The 23,711-nt window shown below is 34.3% G+C and overlaps 1 protein-coding gene across 1 annotated transcript in view; it reads right to left on the bottom strand.

Annotated features, from left to right (window-relative positions):
• Positions 1 to 17,604, bottom strand: part of MYO3A (myosin IIIA) — a 221,648-nt gene extending 204,044 nt beyond the window's left edge. Inside the window, exons 1-2 of the mRNA XM_031940242.1 lie at positions 17,432 to 17,604; positions 13,251 to 13,421 (exon numbers count right to left, since the gene is read on the bottom strand). Coding sequence (XP_031796102.1) covers positions 13,251 to 13,421; positions 17,432 to 17,599 — 339 coding nt within the window. The 5' untranslated portion in view covers positions 17,600 to 17,604. The remainder of the gene's footprint in view (positions 1 to 13,250; positions 13,422 to 17,431) is intronic.
• Positions 17,605 to 23,711: the final 6,107 nt, after the last annotated feature.

The raw sequence follows: 23,711 nt of genomic DNA on the forward strand, positions 1-23,711 counted from the left end.
GAAATGTCTATAATATAAAAACAAAAGATGCCCCCTCCAATCCAAACTAAAAAGAATTTCTGTACTGTTTCCTTTAACTCTGCTCCAATGCTAACAACTTAGATTAGAATGAGTTAAACAATCAAGATGGAAGTAATATATTCAACTTTGTTAAAAAGGTAGGAGGAAAAAAGCAGAATCCTTTTCTAGTTGGCTTGGGCTTTGTTTGCTAAGTAGGAGTTTTAGAATTTAAGCTTGCATGTCATGTCAAATAATTATATGATTAACAAAGAGGCCAGGTTTAGTAAAAAGGAATGAGTCATTGCTGATTAGGACCATGTTTACTATTTATACTCTGGTCGTTTGAGAAGGTGAAAGAGGGTTTAGAACTCTGTAGTACAAAAAAAAAAAAATCCATTAAAAAATAAATCCTGTATGTTAAGAAAAAAAAAAGTACAGACACCTTGACCTTGATTTTCTTCCAAGCCCTAACAAAGTAATAATGGCAATAGGGATGATGAAGAAGACGATAATAAAACTTTAAAATGCCTCAGTACATTCTGCCTTCTTGTATAAACATACCACAATGCAGTCCATTATACTTGGGAATCTGCAATGTCTATTCCTTCTCTAGAAACATAAAAGAAATCACCTTGTCAATCACTTCTCTTCTGCAATTGTGCATCACCATAAGGAACAAAGCAAAAGATTGGGTTCTCAGCACAACCCAAAGGCCTGTATTTACCCTCCCCACAGTATACTATGGGATTATGTGGATTTATTTTTATTCAGCCTCTAGGCAAGCAGAAATATCATCTTTGTTTCATCTGTTACTATCTCTTGTCTCTTTCTCTGTTTCTGTTTTGCTATCTGCCTGTCTCTGTCTCTTTCTGTGTGTGTGTGTGTCTGTCTGTCTCTGTCTCTCTGTCTCTCTCTCTTTCTCTGTGTGTGTGTGTGTGTGTGTGTGTGTCTATCTGTCTGTCTGTTTCTGTCTCTGTCTCTCCTATTAGGTTATAGTGTCTTTCTTCCTAACAGGCAAATATGAGCTTCTGAGATCTCTGAATGCCACTTTAAAGCAGGAAAATAAAAGAGCTGCTAATAATCCATGGCATATGAAAGTAATACTTATTCACTGCGAAAGCCATGGCCAATGATTGGAAATCTATGTTTGAGAGCTTTTATGAGTGTTTACTGAATTTCAGAGCTTCCTAATGCCACCTGTGATTACAAGTCTTTGATCTTGTTGAAAGAGACATGATTCCAAAGAGAAAAATTGCTATAATTGGGAAGCAACTAGAAAAACTGATGTAATTATTAAAGATGAATAAATTAGGGCTAAATCAGATACATAATGGGCCACAGTATGCATGATACCACTGCAACAGGAACAATTACATTCTGTGTGCAATATAGAGGAAACTAGCTTCTTTCCCAGTGTGACCTCTTAGATCCAAAGCCAATATTGATGGGGATCAGATGACCTTTCAACTAATTTCCAAGGGGCAATAAGTCACTTTTCAAATATTCTTTTTGTTCTGGTTGTTGTCAAGTTTTTGCTGCCTTCAATCAATGAATAACATTTATTAAGAGCTTGCTATATGTTCTATACTGGCAACAAAAATATAAAAAAATGAAAGAATTCCTGCTCTCCAAGGGCTTACATTCTAATGGAAAAGACAATACAGAGACTATATATGTATGTATGTTATGCATATATGTGAGTATGTATATTTCAAATTATCTGTAATCTCATTAACTCATGAGTTCGTTCATGCTTTCCTATACTGAGTGATTCTTGTCAATATTCTCTCAGACTTACTTTAATAGATGCATCAAATCTGCTTGATGGCTTTCTCAATTTCTCCTGAGAACACAAACTAAAGCACCCTAAATGTCTACCTGATGTCCCTGGTTCTTGCCACATGATCAGCTCATCTTTTTGTCTCATCATGCAATTTCTCAATATATCCTTTATTTTAGTCCTTCAGTATTCCTAATAGTTATTATGTGCTTGCGTATCCACCATTTGTCCTTCCACTGACCTGTGAATGTGTGCTATACTCATTTTTAGACCTTTTGAGCAGTGGTGTTCAGTGTCCTGTGACATGGAATCAGAAAGATGTTAATGTTCAAAAGCTGGGTCTTTGCTTTCATGGGAAACTTGGTAATCTGTAAAAGAGCTTTTCAAATTCTAAAAGCAACCTAGCCTATTCCAATTCCTCTTTCTACTCAGGGCCCAGCCCCAAATAGACTATTCAAGATATACCTATTGCTAGACAACAGGATATCTATGCAAATGGAAGATTAGACACTCTTCATATGCTTATTTAGTAATACTTGGGGCTCACTCCCCCTGGTGCAAGCCTGCCTATATCTCCCTGTTAGGGTTCTGGGGTCCTTGAGGAGTCAGATATGACTTTTACCGATATATTCCCTCTATTGTTAGAAGCCAGTGACAACTGCCTCATTTATACTTAACAATTAACATTAATTAGCTTCTATAAAATCTTCTAAGTTAGTTTACAAACATTCCTTTTCAACATTTGATGGGTGTAATCTTTCTTATACAACCTCAATCCCAGGGGAGAGGATGCAGATTTGACACAGTTTCTATTTAGTATTCATCCCCGAGGTCACTTTCAAATGTGGCCTGATGGATAGATGAATTTTCACCTCTGATATTGCTGGATTGGGTCAAGAACATTGTTCTAGACTTTGTTCCTCATTATTAAACTTCCAACAAATTCTAGCAAAAACACTAGCTTCAGAATTCTGGCATCTCATTCTAACTTTTCAAATTTCACCATAAAAATTAACCATCTCTAATCTTCTTCAATAAAAATAAGAAACAACAAATGCAAAGAAAGAACCCAAGCCTACTCATGTTTATCATACGCATGGGGCCCTCAGATGGAAAAGGCTGAAGGCCACTTAAAGCACATCTCACCTCAAACTCTTCCAAGGAAGAACAGAACTAGAGCAAGACTTTTATTTTGGCTGGTTAAAGTCCTCTGAATGTCTCCACCTTCCTTGCCCTCATCCCAGTTAAAGCCCAGGTCAATCAGAAAGTTTCCTCTTCATCACATGGCTAGGAACTAGAACTGGTTATGGAATATTTGCACGTACTAATATCTACTTTACAATCCCATTAGCAGAACACACCAAGCAAGCTCATAAGGACCTATTTTCTCCATTATACATAAATATGCATATATACATATATATATAAACGTATATATATACATACACAGACATACAGACACATATATGTGTGTATTTATGTATATATATGCATAATGGAGAGAGATATTCATATATGTATATATATATATAAATACACACATCTATATACATCCATATGTATGTATATAAATATATGCACATATATAGACAATGTATATAGGTATAAATATACAAACATACAGAATACATATAAAGATGACACATAAAAGCAAATGTAGGGAAGTTAAGTAAAGGGTATTTTGGGAAGGCTTGCTTGAATAGCAGTTGCTTTGGGTTCATTTGAGTTTCCTAAGCAGCAGGCATCATAAGAATTAGGCAGATAAGAGATGGTGATAGTACGAAGATAGAAAAAGATTATGTTCACATAGGAAGCTTTCTCCCATATAAAGCATTAGGAAGCAGAAATTAGGGGAAAAGGCATTACTGGAAGTATTTCAGTGGTGACTCAACTCCATCATACAAGCTTTCTTCCTACAGGTGCCAACAAAAGTTACTATCATGAATTCTTAGCAAAATCAAAGGCTATTGTCTACTCCTGATCCCCATTTACAAGTGAAAAACTTGATTCCCTATCTGCCAAGGGAAAATCAGAAACTTTATGAGCAAAATTACAGACCACTTTTCACACAAATTAAGTCGGATCTAACCAATTGGAAAAATATTAAATGCTCTTGGATAGGGCGAGCAAATATAATAAAGATGATAATATTACCTAAACTAATCTATTTATTTAGCGCTATACCAATCAGACTCCCAAAAAACTATTTTAATGACCTAGAAAAAATAACAACAAAGTTCATATGGAAAAACAAAAGGTCAAGAATTTCAAGGGAATTAATGAAAAAAAAATCAAATGAAGGTGGCTTAGCTGTACCAGATCTAAAATTATATTATAGAGCAGCAGTTACCAAAACTATTTGGTATTGGCTAAGGAATAGATTAGTTGATCAGTGGAATAGATTAGGTTCAAGGGATAAAACAGTCAACAAATATAGCAACCTGGTCTTTGACAAACCCAAAGATCCCAGCTTTTGGGATAAGAACTTACTGTTTGATAAAAATTGCTGGGAAAATTGGAAACTAATATGGCAGAAACTAGGCATTGATCCATACTTAACGCCGTACACCAAGATAAGGTCAAAATGGGTTCATGACCTAGGCATAAAGAATGAAATTATTAATAAATTAGAGGAACATAGGATAGTTTACCTCTCAGACCTGTGGAAGGGGAAGGTCTTTATGACCAAAGCAGAACTAGAGATCATTACTGATCACAAAATAGAAAATTTCGATTATACCAAACTGAAAAGTTTTTGTACAAACAAAACTAATGCAGACAAGATTAGAAGGGAAGCAATAAACTGGGAAAATATTTTTACAGTCAAAGGTTCTGATAAAGGCCTCATTTCCAAAATATATAGAGAATTAACTCTAATTTATAAAAAATCAAGCCATTCTCCAATTGAAAAATGGTCAAAGGATATGAACAGACAATTCTCAGATGAAGAAATTGAAACTATTTCTAGTCATATGAAAAGATGCTCCAAGTCATTATTAATCAGAGAAATGCAAATTAAGACAACTCTAAGATACCACTACACACCTGTCAGATTGGCTAAGATGACAGGAAAAAATAATGATGATTGTTGGAGGGGATGCGGGAAAACTGGGACATTGATGCATTGTTGGTGGAGTTGTGAACGAATCCAACCATTTTGGAGAGTAGTTTGGAACTATGCTCAAAAAGTTATCAAACTGTGCATACCCTTTGATCCAGCAGTGTTACTACTGGGATTATATCCCAAAGAGATTATAAAGAAGGGAAAGGGACCTGTATGTGCACGAATGTTTGTGGCAGCCCTTTTTGTAGTGGCTAGAAACTGGAAACTGAATGGATGTCCATCAGTTGGAGAATGGCTGAATAAATTGTGGTATATGAAAATTATGGAATATTACTGTTCTGTAAGAAATGACCAACAGGATGATTTCAGAAAGGCCTGGAGAGACTTACACGAACTGATGCTGAGTGAAATGAGCAGGACCAGGAGATCATTATATACTTCAACAACAATACTAGATGATGACCAGTTCTGATGGATCAGGCCATCCTCAGCAACGAGATCAACCAAATCATTTCTAATGGAGCAGTAATGAACTGAACTAGCTATGCCCAGAAAAATAACTCTGGGAGATGACTAAAAACCATTACATTGAATTCCCAATCCCTATATTTATGCACACCTGCATTTTTGATTTCCTTCACAAGCTAATTGTACAATATTTCAGAGTCTGATTCTTTTTGTACAGCAAAATAACGTTTTGGTCATGTATACTTATTGTGTATCTAATTTATATTTTAATATATTTAACATCTACTGGTCATCCTGCCATCTGGGGGAGGGGGTGGGGGGGGGTAAGAGGTGAAAAATTGGAACAAGAGGTTTGGCAATTGTTAATGCTGTAAAGTTACCCATGTATATATCCTGTAAATAAAAGGCTATTAAATAAAAATAAAAAAAAAAAACAATTAAAAAAAAATAAAATAAAAAAATAAAAAAAAAAGAAAAACTTGATTCCACAGATAATTTGGAAGGTTAAGAATAATCAGAAATGTGTATAAAAGAGAGCTAGGTGATAATGACTAACTAGATCTCAAGATGTCTAACTAAAAAGATCCTTGTGAAGATTAGGCTTCCAATATTAATGGCTTTTTATAATGTTGTTTTACCTTTAAAATCATCTAAACAACTTTTCCCCTTTCTCATTCTTATCCAGGATTACAAAAGAGTGATCCTCTAGCACCCTCTCCCCTTTAGAAGCTCAAATGAAAGAAGCATAAAAGCTTCTATTTCTTACGGAAGAGGCCCAGGACGAGTATATCTTATTCTTCTCCAAGATGCACTCTTGACTTTGTATTAAAGGACTTTGTCTACTATGCCATGGAAACCTTTTTACTCTGTAAGCTCACTCCACCTCTGTACTACTTCTCATAGTAGATGGACTCTTTGTCCCTCCAGCTGCTTTCTCTGTTCAGGTGGTTCATCCCAGAACCTCCTTTTTGTTTCACAATCTCCATTTTTTTAAGGAGAAGATTCATCCCAATCTTATGTTCATTCTTTTTCAAAGTACAATGCTGGCTTTATTAAGCACTTATTATTTGCCAACCTGAGTACCAGATACAAAAAAGCCATGTGTTCAGATATACACAATGTGATGATTTGTTTAGCTTAACTGTATCACAAGGGAAGGCTCTGTGTGGGGGGCAGTAATTAGGCAGTAACAGGGATAGTTTATTAGTCCTTCAATAAAGCTTTTTCTCCCTCCTGAGACAATTAGAGTTAAGTGACTTGCTCAGAATCACACAGCTAAGAAGTGTTAAGTGTCTGAGGTCACATTTGAACTCAGGTCCTCCTGACTTCAGGGCTGGTGCTCTATCCACTGCGCCACTTAGCTGCCCCAATAAAGCATTTTCTAAAAGAAAAAATAAAATGAGGTAGTTGATTAGATTGGTGATGTCAAATTGAAATTGAAATGAGGGTTACTAAACCATACATAAGAATCTCTGGGGGCTGCAATTGACTTAGAAAGCCACATATTAATATTATTGATGTTATATTGTATCTTTATTTACTTTGTAAATTGTTTTCCAATCCCACTTTAATTTGGTTTGAACCACACAGAATATTATGGCTTACATGTGGCCTGTGGGATCAGGACTGATACCTGATACTGTAGACCAAATGACCTTCCAGCTTAGTTTCCTTCTAGGATCTGGATAAGTTACATGACTTGTCCGGATATCGTGCAAGCAGTAACTGGTTGTGTTAAAAAAAAAAAAAAAATAAAGGAAGTACAAAGGGGATAAAGAAAAAATTTCCCATCAATTTCCCAAAGCATAAACCCCAACACTTTTTTGACAATAAGAAATGGGTGAATAAGAAACATAAGAAACCCATTGTTTCCTAACCTCCCTTTCAAATAAAAAAAAAATAGCACAGAAAGGAAATGGTTTGCCTAGGGAGAATAGAAAGGTATTATACTACTCTCCCTACATTTCCAACCCTAGACTGAAATACAAATTAAAGGATTCTTCATAGTTATACAAATTAAAGGATTCTTCATAGTTACAAAGAAATATTTGACAGTATTTTTTTTATCAAAACCAGCTACATTCCTCCCCACATACGACACTCATAATGAGGGATGTCATTCAAAATTCAAAAGTTCTCTTTTCCCTAGAAGTCTTTTTAATTTTGCGTTGTGTTGCAAACAATGATTTTTTTTTTTTTTTTAATGGAAGTAAGCAGAAGAGGCTGGTTAAAAATAACATGGTTTTCATGGAGCCATTCTTCTGGGGCTCTTGGCAGGAATAACTTATTTGAGCCTTAATTGGCTGAGAGACATGATTAGCTGTCATTTTATGGGATAAAGTACTTCTGCCACCAGCCAAATCTTCCAAAGTGTCTCAGTAGCAGCACCTACTATTTGTGTGTTCAGAACAGGTAATTAAGCATCTAATCACTTATGCATGTGAGCAATTTGCCTAATTTCCATAGATAAATACAGGCTCTTGCATACAATTTGAAAGCTTACTTTCTTCTATAATATATATGGAAATATATATATGCATATATATATATATATATATATATATATATATATATATATAATATATCTGTGAAGATCGCGTATTTTAAAATCAGCAGGAGTCCGGAGTTCAGGTTAGAGGAAAATCATCAGTCTTTATTCTCATTGAAGAAGGATCGGAGGTGGAAGAGAATCGGCGATAGCAATGTGTGCAGCTGAGTCAAGAAGCTAGCTAGACCCGCAGCCACACGACCAACAGCCAGGAGAATAGAGCCAGGCCCAATCTCTCCCAGCTTCTCTTCCTGTTCCTGTTTCTGCCTCCACCCACCAAAATCGTCATTTCCTATACAACACATCAGGACTTGCACAGAGAGTGGGCAGGGACCATTCTTTATCCAATCATGTATAGAGTATAGTCCAATTACTATTTAGCCTCATGTACTTGGGACCTCAGTGCATCAACTCAAACCTCAGCCCATTACATATATCTGTATGTATCTCCTTGAATGCCTGTGTAGATGAAATGTTTAACATATTGTGTTAAATATGTTAACTTCAAGTAGCAGATATAGTTATTTTTAGGTAAAGAAGACCTGAGATCAAGTTTTTCATGTGACTCACAAGCTGTGTGACCCTGGCAGGTCACTTAATCACCCATTGTACAGGCTACTTTCTTAAGTTAAGAGAAGAGTTAGATGATCTGTATTGATATCAGCGGAGGAAGTTTCCACACTGGGAATTCCCCATGCAGATGAAATCTTGAGCTTGGCCTTTCCCTCTTCTATTCCCTTAGCCTCTAAACCTTTTTCTTCACAATGTTCTACTCTGACACCTTATTTTGGCAAAGAAGGGACTCTGGGTTCTTAAAGGCAATGCCAGTGAAACATAAGCTCTGATACATTATATCATGATGGAAAAGCTTGAAGTGCCATCCCAGAAGGCTACATTAGCTAAGGCTCATTGTCAGTACACTATTTAATTGACTGATCATTGGTAGTGAATTCTTTGGTTTTGGAAACCCCATTAAACAAAGAAAAATACAAGATGGTGCCCGATATCTTTCACTTTTGCAATGATGGTGACAGAATGGAGAAATAGGAGACAGAGTATGCTAAGAATCACAATTTTTAGACAGACTATAAACATTAACTTAGTTATTGGTATGCTGTATGGCATCTTTGTCCAATGATGAATGGTAGACATATTACTGTAGGAACGAATCCTATTAATCACAATGTCCATATGATAGATGAAATTATAAGATAAAAGGAAGTTACAGAAAATATCAACAAAGAACTACGCAGAAATGGCATAGGGATATCATCAGAGTGCTGTATGAACCAGGAAGAGAAAAAATGGATTGGTAATATAGCAAGAAGGAGGGCCAAGTGATGGACAGCTCATATTTGCCATTGGGAAGAAATCTAGAAGAATATTTCCAGAACACCAGACTAATCCCCTACGGAGAATTTTTGAAAGAGAGTAAGCAAACATTGTATAGGATCATTGATTTTTGAGGTGGAAGTATCCTTGAAAGTCATCAAGTTTAACTCTCTTTTTAAAGACAAGAAAACTAAGAATCAGAGAAATTAACTAATTTGCCTATGGGCACATAGCTAATAAGTTTCTAAGACAAGATTAGAACCCAGATCTTACTCATTTAAAGTCCCTCTTCCTAATCACATTAACAACAAAGTATAACTACACAGAGACAGAAGCTATGTCTCATTAAGTTCAGAATCAATCAATGAGTATTTATTAAAAGCCTACTATATACTAGGTATTGTGCTAATCAGTGAGATGCAAATACAAATAATGAAATAATCTCTACCTGAAATGAGCTTACACAGAACAATGGCAGAAACAAATACATGTAAAAATATATACAATAAAAATATAAAGCAAATAAATACAAATCTATACAAGATGATTAAATAGAATATAGTTTGGCAGGGAAAGTGCTTGAAGTAGGGAGGAATCAGGAAAGAGAGAAAGGAAAAAATACAAGAATTTATTAAGCATCTAGGCACTATACTAAGCACTTTGCAAGCCCAATTTCATTTGATGCTCATAAAAACTATGGGATATAGGTGCTATTATTTCTATTTTCTGGTTGGAGAAACTGAAATAGACAGAGATCAAGTAGCCTACCCAGAATCACAAAGCTAAGAAATGTCTAAGACTCCAGGTTAGCACTCTATCATGCCACCTAACTTCCTCTAAAGGTTTTATGTTGAAGATGGTGCCTGAGTTGTACCTTGAAAGGAGAGGGAAACTTATGAGATGGCAGTAAGGAGAGAATGGATTCTAGGCATGGGGGAAGGCTAGCAGAAGTTGAAGATGAAGTGTTATTTGTAGGAGAGAGGGGACTAATTTGCCTTACTTGGGTTTAGATGTCTCAATCTATATTACTCATTTTAAAAATTATTTCTCAAACAAATGTTGCAATAAAATGAAGAAGCCATCCTGAAATAGAAACTAAATTCAGAAGTCTAAATCGAAGTCTAAATTCAGAGAAAACTATTAAAATTAGGATAGAAACAATAGTAGAGAAAAAGTATTGCTATAATGTTTGTTGAATAACATTTTTACCTAGTGTAATTATTTTCTTAAATACATTATATATTCTATGTTTGAAGCTGGCAGAATTTTTATCTAGGTAGTAAGGAATCACTGCTCTTTTTTCAGAAAAGTGGGCCATTTATTTGAAAATTCATTCAAAGTCATCACTGTATTTTGAAAGAATAATTCAAGGACTTGAACAGTGGCATATTGTAATCAAATATGGCAGCCCAAACATGGAGATGATTCTTTTGGATCATTGGAAAGCTGAGCTAAGATGTGTGATCTGAGCCAGTAGTTTTCAAAGTGTGGACTGGAGTAATAAGAGAAAAAAAAGACATGAAAGGAATTAGAGTAAGTGATGAGGAAACCAAATTATCACTCTTTGCAAGATGATATGATGGTATATTTAGAGAATCTTAGAGAATAAACAAAAACTACTAAAAGTAATTCATAACTTTAGCAAAGTTTCAGGATGCAAAATAAATCCACATACAGCGTTTTGATATATTACCAACAAAGTCCAGCAGCAAGAAATACAAAAAAAGTTCCATTTAAAATTACTGTAGAAAATACAAACTATTTGGGAGTCAACCTGCCAAGACAAAGTCAGGAACTATATGAACACAACTACAAAACACTTTCTACACAAATAAAATCAGATCTAAACAATTGGAAGAATATCAAATGCTCACAGGTAGACTAAGCTAAAATAATAAAAATGACAATTCTGCCCAAATTAGTCTACTTACTCAGTGCCATACCGATCAGACTGGGAAGAAATAAATTTACAGAGCTAGAAAAAATAACAACAAAGTTCATCTGGAAGACAAAAAGTCAAGAATTTCAAGGGAATTAATGAAAAAATGCAAATGAAGATGGCCTAGCTGTATTGATACTTAATAAGAAATACAACAGTTGATCAGTGGAAAATTTTAGGTTTACATGACACAATAGTGAATGACTATAGTAATCTAGTGTTTGATAAAGCCAAAGACTCCAGCCTCCGAGATAAGAACTCACTATTTAACAAAAACTGCTGGGAAAATTGGGAATTAGTATGACAGAAACTAGGCATTGACCTGTAATGTTCTTCTCTAAAATATAATGTTCTCTGGGAGCAGGTTTATTGGGGGGGCTTCTGGGGGCAGCCTTAGTTTCAGTTCAGAGTAATAATCACCTCAAATGCAACTAGGTATTAAAATCCAAATCTTTTATTGTCTCTTTCCAAGTTTTGTCTCCTTCCTTGGGCCCAGTTAGCTTTCTTAGAGGCCTTTCTCCTTGGTTCCGAGAACTTAAGCTGCCTTCTCTGGCTTGTGAATCTCCTCAACTGAATACTGGCTGAGGCTCAGAGCTTCTAGTGGGCTTCTGTGTCTGGCCCTTCTTGCTTATATGCCCCATCCTGAGTGTACACGAATCATTATATCACTAGGAAACCATTATTTGTTGTAGGATTAAATCAATGTTAACCTAGATTTAACCATTGTCTCCTCAATTCCACTTAGTACCTTGTTTCAACTTCTGGCCCATAACATCTACTTGTAGGATTAAATCAATCATACTGAACCATGCTAAATTAGATAATTATTGTCTCTATCAATTCCACTGTCTTAGTACCTTGTAAGAATCCTAACATTGACCAATACTTAATACCCTATGCTGAGATAAGGTCAAAATGGGTTCGTCATTTAAACATGAAGAGTGATACTATAAGCAAATTAGAAAAACAAAGGATAGTTTACCACTCAGATCAGTGGAGAAGGAAGGAATTTGTGATCAAAGAAGAATTAGAGCACTTTTTGGAATGCAAAATGAATAATTTTGATCAAATTAATTAAAAAAACTTTTGTACCAAAAAAAAATGCAGATAAAATTAGAAGGGAAGCAGTAAACTAGGGGAAAAAATTACACCCAACTAATTTACATTATTTCTGGTCATATAAAAAAAAGTTCTAAATCACTACTGATAAGAGAAATGCAAATTAAGGCAACTCTGAGGTATCACTGCACACCTCTCAGATTGGCTAAAATGACAGGAAAAAATAATGATGAATTTTGGAGATAATGGGATACTACATTGTTGGTGGAATTGTGAAGTGATCTAACCAAAGAGATCATAAAAAAAGGAAAAGAAGCCACATGTGCAAAAATGTTTGTAGCAATCCTTTTTGAAGTGCCAGTCAGTTGGGGAGTGGGTGAATAAGTTATGGCATATGAATGCAATAGAATATTATTCAGTGTTAATCTCTGAACCAATAACTTCACCATTTGTGCATATAGATTAATCAATTGTTAAAGAAAAATCTGAGAAATGTTTTTTTTCTAAGACTAGTGGGTATGGTAACAAATCACCTTCTAATCTATTCCCTTGTCTTTAGAAAGTTCTCTCTGAATAGAGAATAACTTATTTTAGAATATTTAATTTTTTTCAGAGCCTCTCTTGATAAATTTCCCAATATTTAACAATTTTTACACCAAAATGGAATATCTCATCTGAATGACTAAACCATTATATCCACCAAGGAGAGAATAAATAAAAGAAGAAAATAGTTTCTCATCTTCTTTTGCCTACTAATTCTTTATACACAAAAGCCAAAATGAAGCTCATCTATAATCTACTCTTCTCCAGGATGAATCATTCCAATTTCATTTTCCTTTCTTTGTAGGTTCTTTAACTCTCATTCTTTAATCATATATATGCAATTCATGTGAATTGCCTCCTTATTCCTGATGGCTCTCAATATGAGGAATCCAGAATGGAATTTTTATTCCAGGAAGGCTCTGAGCATAAAGATATGGATTGGTGGATGGATTGTTTTACAGTGTCTAAGAGCTTCAGTAAATAATCAAAGGCAAGAACTCCCAGTGATTCATTTCCAAATCTTCTCCAAATTAAGAAAAGATTCAAAACTTACCTCAAGAACCAACCAGAGCTGGTCACCGTTCTTTTTACCCTTCTTGAAGTACATTCCATAGAACTTGACTACATTAGGATGATCAGAAAGGGCTTTCAAGATGTGGTATTCTGCTTCTATCTCTTCATCAATATCCTAGATGGAAATGGTCAGAAGAATGAAATGGGAATATAAGTGATTAAGGTTTATCACAGCAAAATAATACTGAAATAGTTTTTTCCCTTCTAAGAGGAGGATCCAGACTGATGAATTCATCAGTGTGAAGGACTTCTCATGTAAAAACAACATTCACGAAAGCAGATTTATAATTTATCAATATCATTGCTCTTGAAAGGTTAGGTCACTTGTCCTGGAGCATACAACTTGCCTTTATAACATATAGGCTTTATGCCTGCCTTCTATCTGCTAAGTCCTGGTGATTCTATAGTGGAAATTAATGACTTGTTTATTATAAGCACTATGAATGATTATTTCTCATATTTAAAGGAAGATATTCGTGCTTTCATTCAGTTCAAGAATACTATTTCAAATCCTGTTGTTATTTCACCAGACTTGAAAGTATTGGGAAAATGAGATGTTACAAAGGCACAGCCAAGGTTGGGAAATTAATGAGAAAATTCATTAACTGAAGAGGCATGATTTAAATAACAAAACATTATATCTTTATGTTTCTTTTAGAAACTTTTCTTTGTTTTATCTTTGTTTAATCTCTATAGATTAAGAGATACATTGACAAGTCAAGAAAAAAAGAATGTTTTAAGTGCTGTGCTAAGTGTTGGGGATATCAAAAAAGGCAACAGACAGACTCTGTTGTCAAGAAACTCAGAATCATGCAAACTATATATATATATATATATATATATATATATATATACACATACACACATATATACACATATATATGTATGCATGTATATACACATACAAGATACATGCAGGATAAAATCAGAGATCATCTCAGTGAGAAGGTACTAGCATTAAAGAGAATCAGAGGAGTTGAGCATGTCATAAAGTTGCTTTTCTAATAAATGATTGACTTGTTTAAAATGATATAGCTCTCCAAAGTCTGTTTTCACTAAGAGGGAAGCAAGTTATTAGTCTAAGCAGTCAAGAATAAAAGAAGGCTATCGACAAACCGGAATGACAGGCCCATTATTCACAGGAGAAAAAGAAAATAAAGGAGAATATTGCCCATGTAATTTATAATGATAGAACAATGTGAGTATGTCAGATATATTCTAGTTCTCTTAGTGACTGAAATTAATTAAAATTACTTTTTTCAAAAAAAGTGAAAACATTTTAGAATTTATGGAAAGTTAAGATCTAAAAACCCTAGAGATCCTCTAGTCCAAATTTCCCCTGATGTGCCTCTCACACCATTTTTTTTTTTTTGCAAAGGAGGAGACTGAGATTTAAAGAGATTTAATTACCAATAATAGATAAGTATAAAAAGGAGGAAGAAAATGATATTGTAGATAAGAAAAGATATTTAACAAGATGCTTAGGGGAGTTTCAAGATATCAACTGATGTAAATAACTTGATGGGTAATGAGAGGTTATGACTTTGTGGGAAATTAAATAAACATACATATATGTATACATATATCTGTATAAATATACTATTTTATACTATATTATATGATACCATATATTATATAATATATGTCAATATTATATAGCATATCATTATATATGTATTAGATGAAATATAATTATACAATACAAATTATATATAATATCATTGATGTATGCCTCAAACTAGAGAAATATTGAGACATGCAGAGAGTACAAATTGATAATACTGATCTTTTAAAATTTAAGGAACAATTCAGCTCTATATGTAGCTGCTTCTCACTGTAAAAAGCATAGTAGAAAATTCTCATAAACACAGAAAAATCTGTATCATTGCTCACAGAATTGTCCAGCTGGAAAGAAACTCAGGAATCTTCCATATCAATATTCACCATTTTATAAAAAGAAATTGAAGGTCACAAAAGTTTATGGGGATACAACTGGCTAATATCAGAATCAGAACAAAAAATCAGGAGTTTTTTGATGCTTGGTCTAACTCCCCACTCTACTATGCCAACTTTTCCCTTGTTACTTTGTGAGAAAATATGGATTCAAGAACAGTCACAGAAAGTGAAAGTCTTTTTTTTAAAAAAAAATCAAAACCAATCATTTTTATGAGATACTTGTAGGCATTTAAAATCATTTTCTTATGATTCTAATCTTTGGGTTATAAATCTTTTTTTATTTGAAAAGTGACATGATGAATGTAGGGAATTAGTCTTAAACACATAAGTATCAGGAAGAGAATAAAGGCAGCAATGGATCACATTTAATAGCACATTCATGAAATTAATACATTTATTTGAAATGGAATGAAACCTGTCTTTGTTTTTTTGCTTTTCTGCTCCAACTTTTATCCTCAAAACTTTTCACTAAGAAGAGACAAAGGCATAATAGGTACAAGTTTTGAGAACACATTCAGATAGACATATGCATTCATTTCATTGGCTATTCCATCCCTCATCCTATGGCATGGGTAAAGAAGATGAGATAACTAAAGGGAGAATGGTGGCTTTGTTCCAATTTCTCTTTGTCACAATTGAATTGGCAGTAAGTTTACACAGTAGAGCAATGGGAGGATAAATGTATACCAAATTCATGTTGCTCTCATTAATATAGGCAAGAGGGGAAGAATTATAGGGATCATTTACCTATTCTGCAAGTTTTCAGAATCAACACTTCCTTGAAAGAATTTTCCTTTTCCATAGCTTCAAGGAAAAACAAACAAACAAACAAACAAAAACTAGAAAAAAAAAGAGAAAGAAAACTCTAGTCTCTGTTGGAAGATGGAAATGTATAACCTATAAGAAAGAGAAGAATAAGCTATTCAATTTTGGGGAAATTTTTTGCTAGGATTGGATAGCATTTTATGTTTGAATGATGATGAAGAACAACAGGTACACTTGATAAAGAAGGTAGAAAATATTATGAGAGATTATGAATTCTAGAATAAGAAACTGAAAACTTTTAAGACCTTAGGTGGATTTTTCATTATAGTTATTAAATGAAGACAACTGCAAAAGGAGAATGGAGACTTGGGAAGTAAACAGCTGATTAAGGAGAAGATAAATGAGAATAAGATTTAAGGCTCAAGATAAAGGAATAAGGGACCCATGGTCAAGGATGGATTTCATTCAATGAGGGGTACTAATAGAAATATTTCAGGGTTTATAAGGCAGAATGGATAAAAGCCTGGTCTTAGAGTCTAGGTTTAAATCCTAGATATGCTATACATACACAAATACACATGAATACATATATATCTATATATTAGCTATCCAACTATAAATAATTTTTAAAAAATTTCAACGGCAATACAATTTTTTAAGACTCTTGAGTTACAGATACTTACATCAGGAGTTTGTCCACCTATAGGTGTATATCATGTATATCATGTAATCTCACAAAGTCAATCTCTTTTTATTCATATATATGTGTAGTATATATATATATGTATAAGCATAAGGGCATATTTTTATACACACACACAATGAAGGAGATTCATGTATGCAATATATACGAATATATTCATATCTACCTATTTACTTGTGGACAAAAGCCATAAAGATTATAGCTCTTTGCTATGATGATAATCTAGTCAGTTCAAATTATTTAGAGCTTATTTTGAAAATACTATTTTTTTCATTTTCTCAAAAGATTAACTCATCTACACTGACCTGAAAATGGACTCACCTTCCCTGAATGCTATTTGTTATAAGGAAGATTTTAAACTTTTCTCACATAGTCCAGGAATGCATCTGCTGAAATCCAGTGCCATGAAAGCTGATCCAAATCTCTCAATGGGCCCTTCTTGACTTGTGAATCTGGCTATCTGTGTGATTTTATAGAACCTGGGCCTAGGGCTTTTTGGTCCTATTGATATGCCCTTCATTGCAATGCAAAATAAACAAAGCAACTCTTTTGAGGGCCTTTTCCATCTTTACTCCTCTTTAAAAATATCATTAGTTCCAAGCTATGACTATGATTGGCAAATCAAAATAAGACAACCAGAGAATGCATTGGGGATTCAAAGTAACAACAAAGAAATTTAATTATAAAAAGATGAGACTCACATGGATTGGGTCCAGGATTTTAACTGCTGCTTTTTGGCCATTTTTCTTATTCAACACTTTAAAAACTTTCCCATAAGTTCCTTTGCCGATTGTCTCAGTGATTTCCCATGTATCTGAAGGATCAGGAAAGCTATCAAATGTGATAGTTTTCCCAGTTAATGGAAGCATCTTAAAGATTTATGTTTCTAAAAGAAAAAAAAATCCAACATTTCAGTTATATATGCAGCTGTAAATAATATATAGCTTGCAATGTTAAATAATACACATAATAGTAAGTTACATTTTTAAAGCACCTAGATTGCACAGTGAATAGAGTGCTTGCCCTGAGACTAGGAAGACCTCAGTTCAATTCAAACCTTAAACACTTACTAGTTATATGACCCTGGACATATATCACATAATTTCTTTCAGTCTCAGTTTACTCATCTGTAAAATAGGGATAATCTTAATACCTATATCTCATAGTTGTGAGGATAAATTGAAATAACATTTGTAAAGTTCTTTGAAAACCTTAAAGTGTTATATTAAAGTTAGCCTTACTATTATTATTAATTATCATCATTACATGAAAAGTCTTGAACTTTTTTGTGCTATGGTTCCCTATGGAAGACTAGTGAAGTTGACATACCTCTTTTCAAAATAATGTTGTTAAATGAATAAAATAAAGAAATCATGGGGGGCTTCTTGTTTTATAAATACTGTGGAATGTAAGGTCTCTTGGGCAAAGAATGAATAAATTGAACAATAAACAGGAAAAAAGCACTTATGTGCAAAGCACTGTGATAAGGGCTAGGGGAGGTAAACAGAAAAACAAGACATTCCCTGCCCTTAAGAACTTATATTCTATGTTTGTAGCAGCTCTTTTTATAATGTCAAGGAACTGGAAATTGAGTGGATGCCCATCAGTTGGCTGAATAAGTTATGGAATATGAATAAAATGGAATATTATTATTCTATAAGAAATGATCAGCAGGATGATTTCAGACAGATCTGGAGAGACTTACGTGAACTGAAACTAAGTGAAGTGAGTAGACCCAAGAGAACATTGTACACGGCAACAAGAAGATTAAGTGATGATCAACTGTGATGGACATGGCTCTTTTCAACAATGAGGTGATTCAGGACAGTTCCAATAGACGTGTGATGGATAAGGCCATCTGCATGCAAAGAGAGGACCCTGGGGACTGAATGTGGATCACAACATAGCATTTTCATCTTTTTGTTGATGCTGTTTGCTTTCTTTTTTTTCCTTTTTGATCTAATTTTTCTTTTGCTGCATGGTAAATGTGGAAATATGTTTAGAAAAAGAGCACCTATATTGGATACTTGTTGTCTAGGGGAGAAGGGAAGTGAGGAGGGAGGGAGAAAAATTTGGAACACAAGATTTTGCAAAGATAAATGCTGAAAACTATCTTTGTATGTATTTTGAAAAACAAAAAGTTATTATTAAAAACTTATATTCTAATGGGGGAGACAGCACATATCGAAGGTTTCAGCTATAAGTAAGAGGGGAAAGTTCCAGAGTCCTAAGGGAAAAGAGGCAAAGTTGATGTTAATGCCTTTTCTTAAATGCAATTTTTACTGACAAAAATGTTATCATTTTCTGATGTTGAACCATTTGACAATGCCAAGGACTTGGGTGATAAGAAATGTCTGGGTTTTTCAATCAAACAATATCTATATAGAGTTTGCTTTCTAGGCAAATGACCACAGGTAGTGGACTTGAAGTGCCACTATTCCTTTGGCTCTTGGGTTCAAGGTCCTGGTCTATTTCCTTCGGTGTCTAAGGGGAAATGATGATCAAAATAGTGGTAATGGTTTCCCTGGTACACATTTCCTTCTTTCTTTCTCAGAGTATCTTGATGCTAGGCTTGACTGCCCTGTTGATTGGCAGTTGGTAGGAATAAATGGTCATCTCCACTGGAGTTGCTTTTCTCATGATGACTAAGAGGACTTGTTGAGTAGCAAGAACAACAGCATGGGGAGGGAGGGTGCTGCTCCATTAAGAACTCATGCTTATGTGCCTGTTGATAACACTTAGTAGTTAAAAAAAAATTAGCAAGGGATGGGAGAGTTTAAGTCTCTGAGCTCCTTCTGGCTTCCCTCAAATCAATACCTTTTAATGGGTTTTGGAGTGACAGAAGCCAGAAATATTTGGAGGGGAACAAATTTCTAGCCAAATACATCTTGGAAGAACTTCAGGAAAGATCTGTCTCAACTGGGCGGAAGTGGCCTAGAGCAGGTGCAGTACAAGGACCCATGGTAGAGAGGCTTCCCTGCACTGGGGGAATCTACTGGGAGGCTCTGAGTCAAAATACAGCAGTGTTGGCTACTTTGTCCTGATTCAGAAGCCAGTGGATCAGCAGACTAGCTATGAAACCTTCAATGCAACTATGAAAAGGAAACAGTGAGCTCTTGAACCCCAGAATAACACAGGGCTTGGGCATATCTATCCAGCACAAGAGGAAAGCCGGCAGCACCAGATTGTGCAGTATGAAGTTGTTGTGGTCTATAGAGGTAGCTTGGGACAACATTCCCTTTGTCTTAAAGAGCAGACCTCAAGCTTTAAAAATAAGCTTTAAAAAAGCAAAAATAACTTGGACTATATATAGCTGTTATGGAGACAGGGAAGAACAGACCTCAAACCCTGAGGACATTAAAGGCAAAATGTCTCCAGATGAAGCCTTAAAGGGTGATGTGAGTTGGTCTCCAACTCAAAAGAATGCCTTAGAATTCAAAAGGGATCTTAAAAGAGAGTTGAAAGAAAAATGGGGAAAGGAAATGAAAGCTTTGCAGGAGAGTTTGGAAAAGAAATACGGAAATTTTCTGAAGAAAACTCCTTAAAACAGATTTGGCAAAATGGAAAAAGAATATAACTTCTTTAAAAATATATTTGGTGAAATGGAAGAAGAAAACTCCTTGAAAAACAGAATTGGTGAAATGGAAAAAGAAAACAACTCCCTAAAAATAGAATTATTGAAATCCAACCAATAAAATAACTCACTTAAAAGTTCAATTGGCTAAATGCAAAAGGGGATAAAAAAAAGAGCTGCCTGAAGAAAATAATTCACCAAAACTTAGAATTGCACAAATGGAAGTGAATGACTCAATGAGACATCAAGTATAAGTAAAACAAAACAAAAGAAAAAAAAATAGGAGAGAATGTAAAATACTTCACTAGAAAAAACAATAGACCTGGAAAATAGATTCAAGAGAGATAATCTAAGAATTACTGGACTACCTGAAAAACATGATGAATGAAAGAACCCAGATAATATCTTTCAAGAAATCATCAAGGAAAACTAGATCCTAGAACCAGAGGGTAAAATAACCATTGAAAAAAATCCACCTATCACCTACTGAAAGACTCCAAAATGAAAACTCCAAGGAATATTAAAGAACTTAATCCAAGGAACTTAATTTCAGAATTATCAGATCAAGGAGAAAAAACTGCAAGCATCCAGAAAGAAACTAATCAAATATTGAGGAACCACAATCAGGATTACTTGGGACCTAGCAGCTTCATTTTAAAAAGATCAAAGGTTCTGCAATACAATATTCCAGTGTACAAAGGAACCTGGACTACACCAAAAATCAATTATCCAGCAAAATTAAGCATTATCTCTCAGAGAAAAAGATGGACATCAATAAAATAGGTGAATTTCACTCATTTTTGATAAAAAGACCAGAGTTGACCCAAAAATCTGATTTTCAAATACAGAACTCAAAAGAGGCATAAAAAGGTAAAAAAGAGAAGAAAAAAAAACTTATGTTTTTAAAGGTTAAAAAGTTTAGATCCCTATATGGGAAGATGATATGTTTAAGTTTTGAGAACTGTATCTTTGTTAGAAGTGTACTTAGAGGGTGTAGGTTATTTTGACATTAATGTGATAATATAAAAAAAGAAACTTGGTATGGAAAAGAGATTGTACTAGAAGAAGAGGAAAGAGGAGGTAAAATGGGTTAAATTATATCATATGAAGAAGCAAAAAAGACATTATAAGTGAGGGAAAGAAAGGAGGGGGGTGTATATTGTGTGAAACTGAATATCATCAGATTGACTTCAAAAAGAGATTATCAAGACATATTTAGTTTGATAGAGAAACACCCTATAGGGAAGTAGGAGGGGAAAGGGGAAAGGAAAGAAGGAGGTTAATAGAAAGAACATAATTAGAAAGGAAAAGGATAAGAAAGTGGGGGAGGGCCTGGAAAAGGGAGGGGATGATTGAGAGTGGTGGTGGTCAGAAGTAAAAAAAAAAACATATTTAGTTTTTAATTTATGGAATAAAACAAGCATTTCTACAACATATATAATAAAAATGATTGTACATGAAACTGCAAATCTGTTACATATAATTTACTATTCCTTTTATACAGATAGCAGATTTATCATATAAATTTCCTTTTTTTTTCTTCCCTCCTCCCACTCTAGAGAGAATTCCCAATAGGCACAAATATGTTTGTATATATACACAGAGAAATATGTAAAACCACTCTTTACATACTTGTATTTATCAGTTCTTTCTTTAGATGAAGATAACAATTCCCTTCTTGTGTCCTTTGTAGTTAATCTGGGGCAATTATAATAGTCAAAATGACTTATTGGCTCAAAATTTTTCCTAAAACTATATTGCTGTTACTGTATAAAATGTTTCCTTGGTTTTACCCATTTCTCTCTTCATTATTTTATGCAAGTCATGGATATCCACATTTTATTTTCTAAGATAATAGGGGGCACTGTTATTCCCAAGGCTCTCAGATTCAGGGACCTGAGATATCTACATGTGGATGTAAGAGAAGATGGAGATCAGTGATCCTCTGACTTCCTACCACAAGCATCCTTCTGTGTCTCCCTCGGGGTGACCTGTTGTTTTAGTTAAGTTGGTTTGCCTGCTCTGTAGGTGGCACGTTATTGGGATTGCTGCCCCCTTTTCACAGAAATTACTTCTCTAGATAAAGACTCCAAGAGTTTGTTTGTAATGTATCTCTTTGTCTTTGCAATCCCATATTCTAGCAGAGTGGCTTTCACATAGTGGCTTTTTTCACATTTGCTTGTGCAAATAACTTGTTAAAGCTACAAAATTAACATTATGCCAGAGGTGGCATTTATACCCAGGAGTAATTGGTGCAGCCAATTTTTTTTTCTTCATAATGTCTTTGGTTTCTCTTTTTAATATTAATCAAGCTAAAATTCACTTTCATTGGAACTAATGATCAAGGTTGACTGTAAAATACCTTTCTGGATCAGCTTATCAAAAATAGCCACCCAGTCTAGCAACAATATTTATTAAGTGCCTGCTTTATGTCAGGCAGATGCTAAGTTTTCAGCATTCAAAGAAAGGCAAAAAAACCAACCAAATAAAAAACCAACCAAAAAAAAAGATCCCTATTGTCAAAAAGATCACAATATAAAGAAAGAGATGATATACAAATAAATAATAAGGTTTTTAAAGCTCTACTAACTTAAAACTGCACTAAAATCTTTGGGACATTTTGTATTTACATATAAAGTATATACAGAATAATCAAAAGGTAATCTCAGAGAGGTTTGAGAATCTAAAATGGAAATGGGGCAGATCCAAACACCAGGAAAAATGGAAAATTGTTTTTTCATGCCTCATTTGAAACTGCAAATCAGAATAAATGAAACAATTTTTCCTTTGATCTTTTGCATGTAGCTATATATCTATTCAGTAAAATGACAAGGAATGATCATATCCTGAACTACAAGAGAATAAAAATACTTCAAAACAGTTCATAGAATACAGAATCTTTTTAAAATTCTTAACTTTGGATATAAAATGGAGAACTATTTAATTATAGGTAAGAGGCAATTTGCAATAATCATGCTCTTTAGCAATTTTATAATCAGGCACAGGAACAATTACTTCTTAAATCTACTTGAAGCGTGCAAATAAGCTTTTGCTTCATCTATTCAATGTAAAGGTTGTGAAAAAATGATGAAATTAAATCTTAGCAAGTAGACAGATTTTAATCATAGGGAAATTTCATTTCAGGTTCAGAAAATATTAATGAACAAACATTCATCTAAGGAACTGCAGAAACTACATTGGGAAGGGAGGGTTGGGGAAGCTCCCCTCCCTGAACCCCAACTTCTGCCAGAAGTCAAGCCAGGCAGAGCTGACCAGATGTGATTCTGAGTTGTGGCTGTGGGTGAGGAAGAGCAAGCACACTCCAAGTGAGTGTACAATATTGCAAAAGGCAAGAACATTTTGGAGGCCGTGTGACTGAAGGCCTAACTGGTTCATTGGAAAAAAGG

This window comes from Sarcophilus harrisii, chromosome 5 (genome assembly GCF_902635505.1).
Source record: "Sarcophilus harrisii chromosome 5, mSarHar1.11, whole genome shotgun sequence".
In the NCBI taxonomy this organism is placed as follows: domain Eukaryota; kingdom Metazoa; phylum Chordata; class Mammalia; order Dasyuromorphia; family Dasyuridae; genus Sarcophilus; species Sarcophilus harrisii.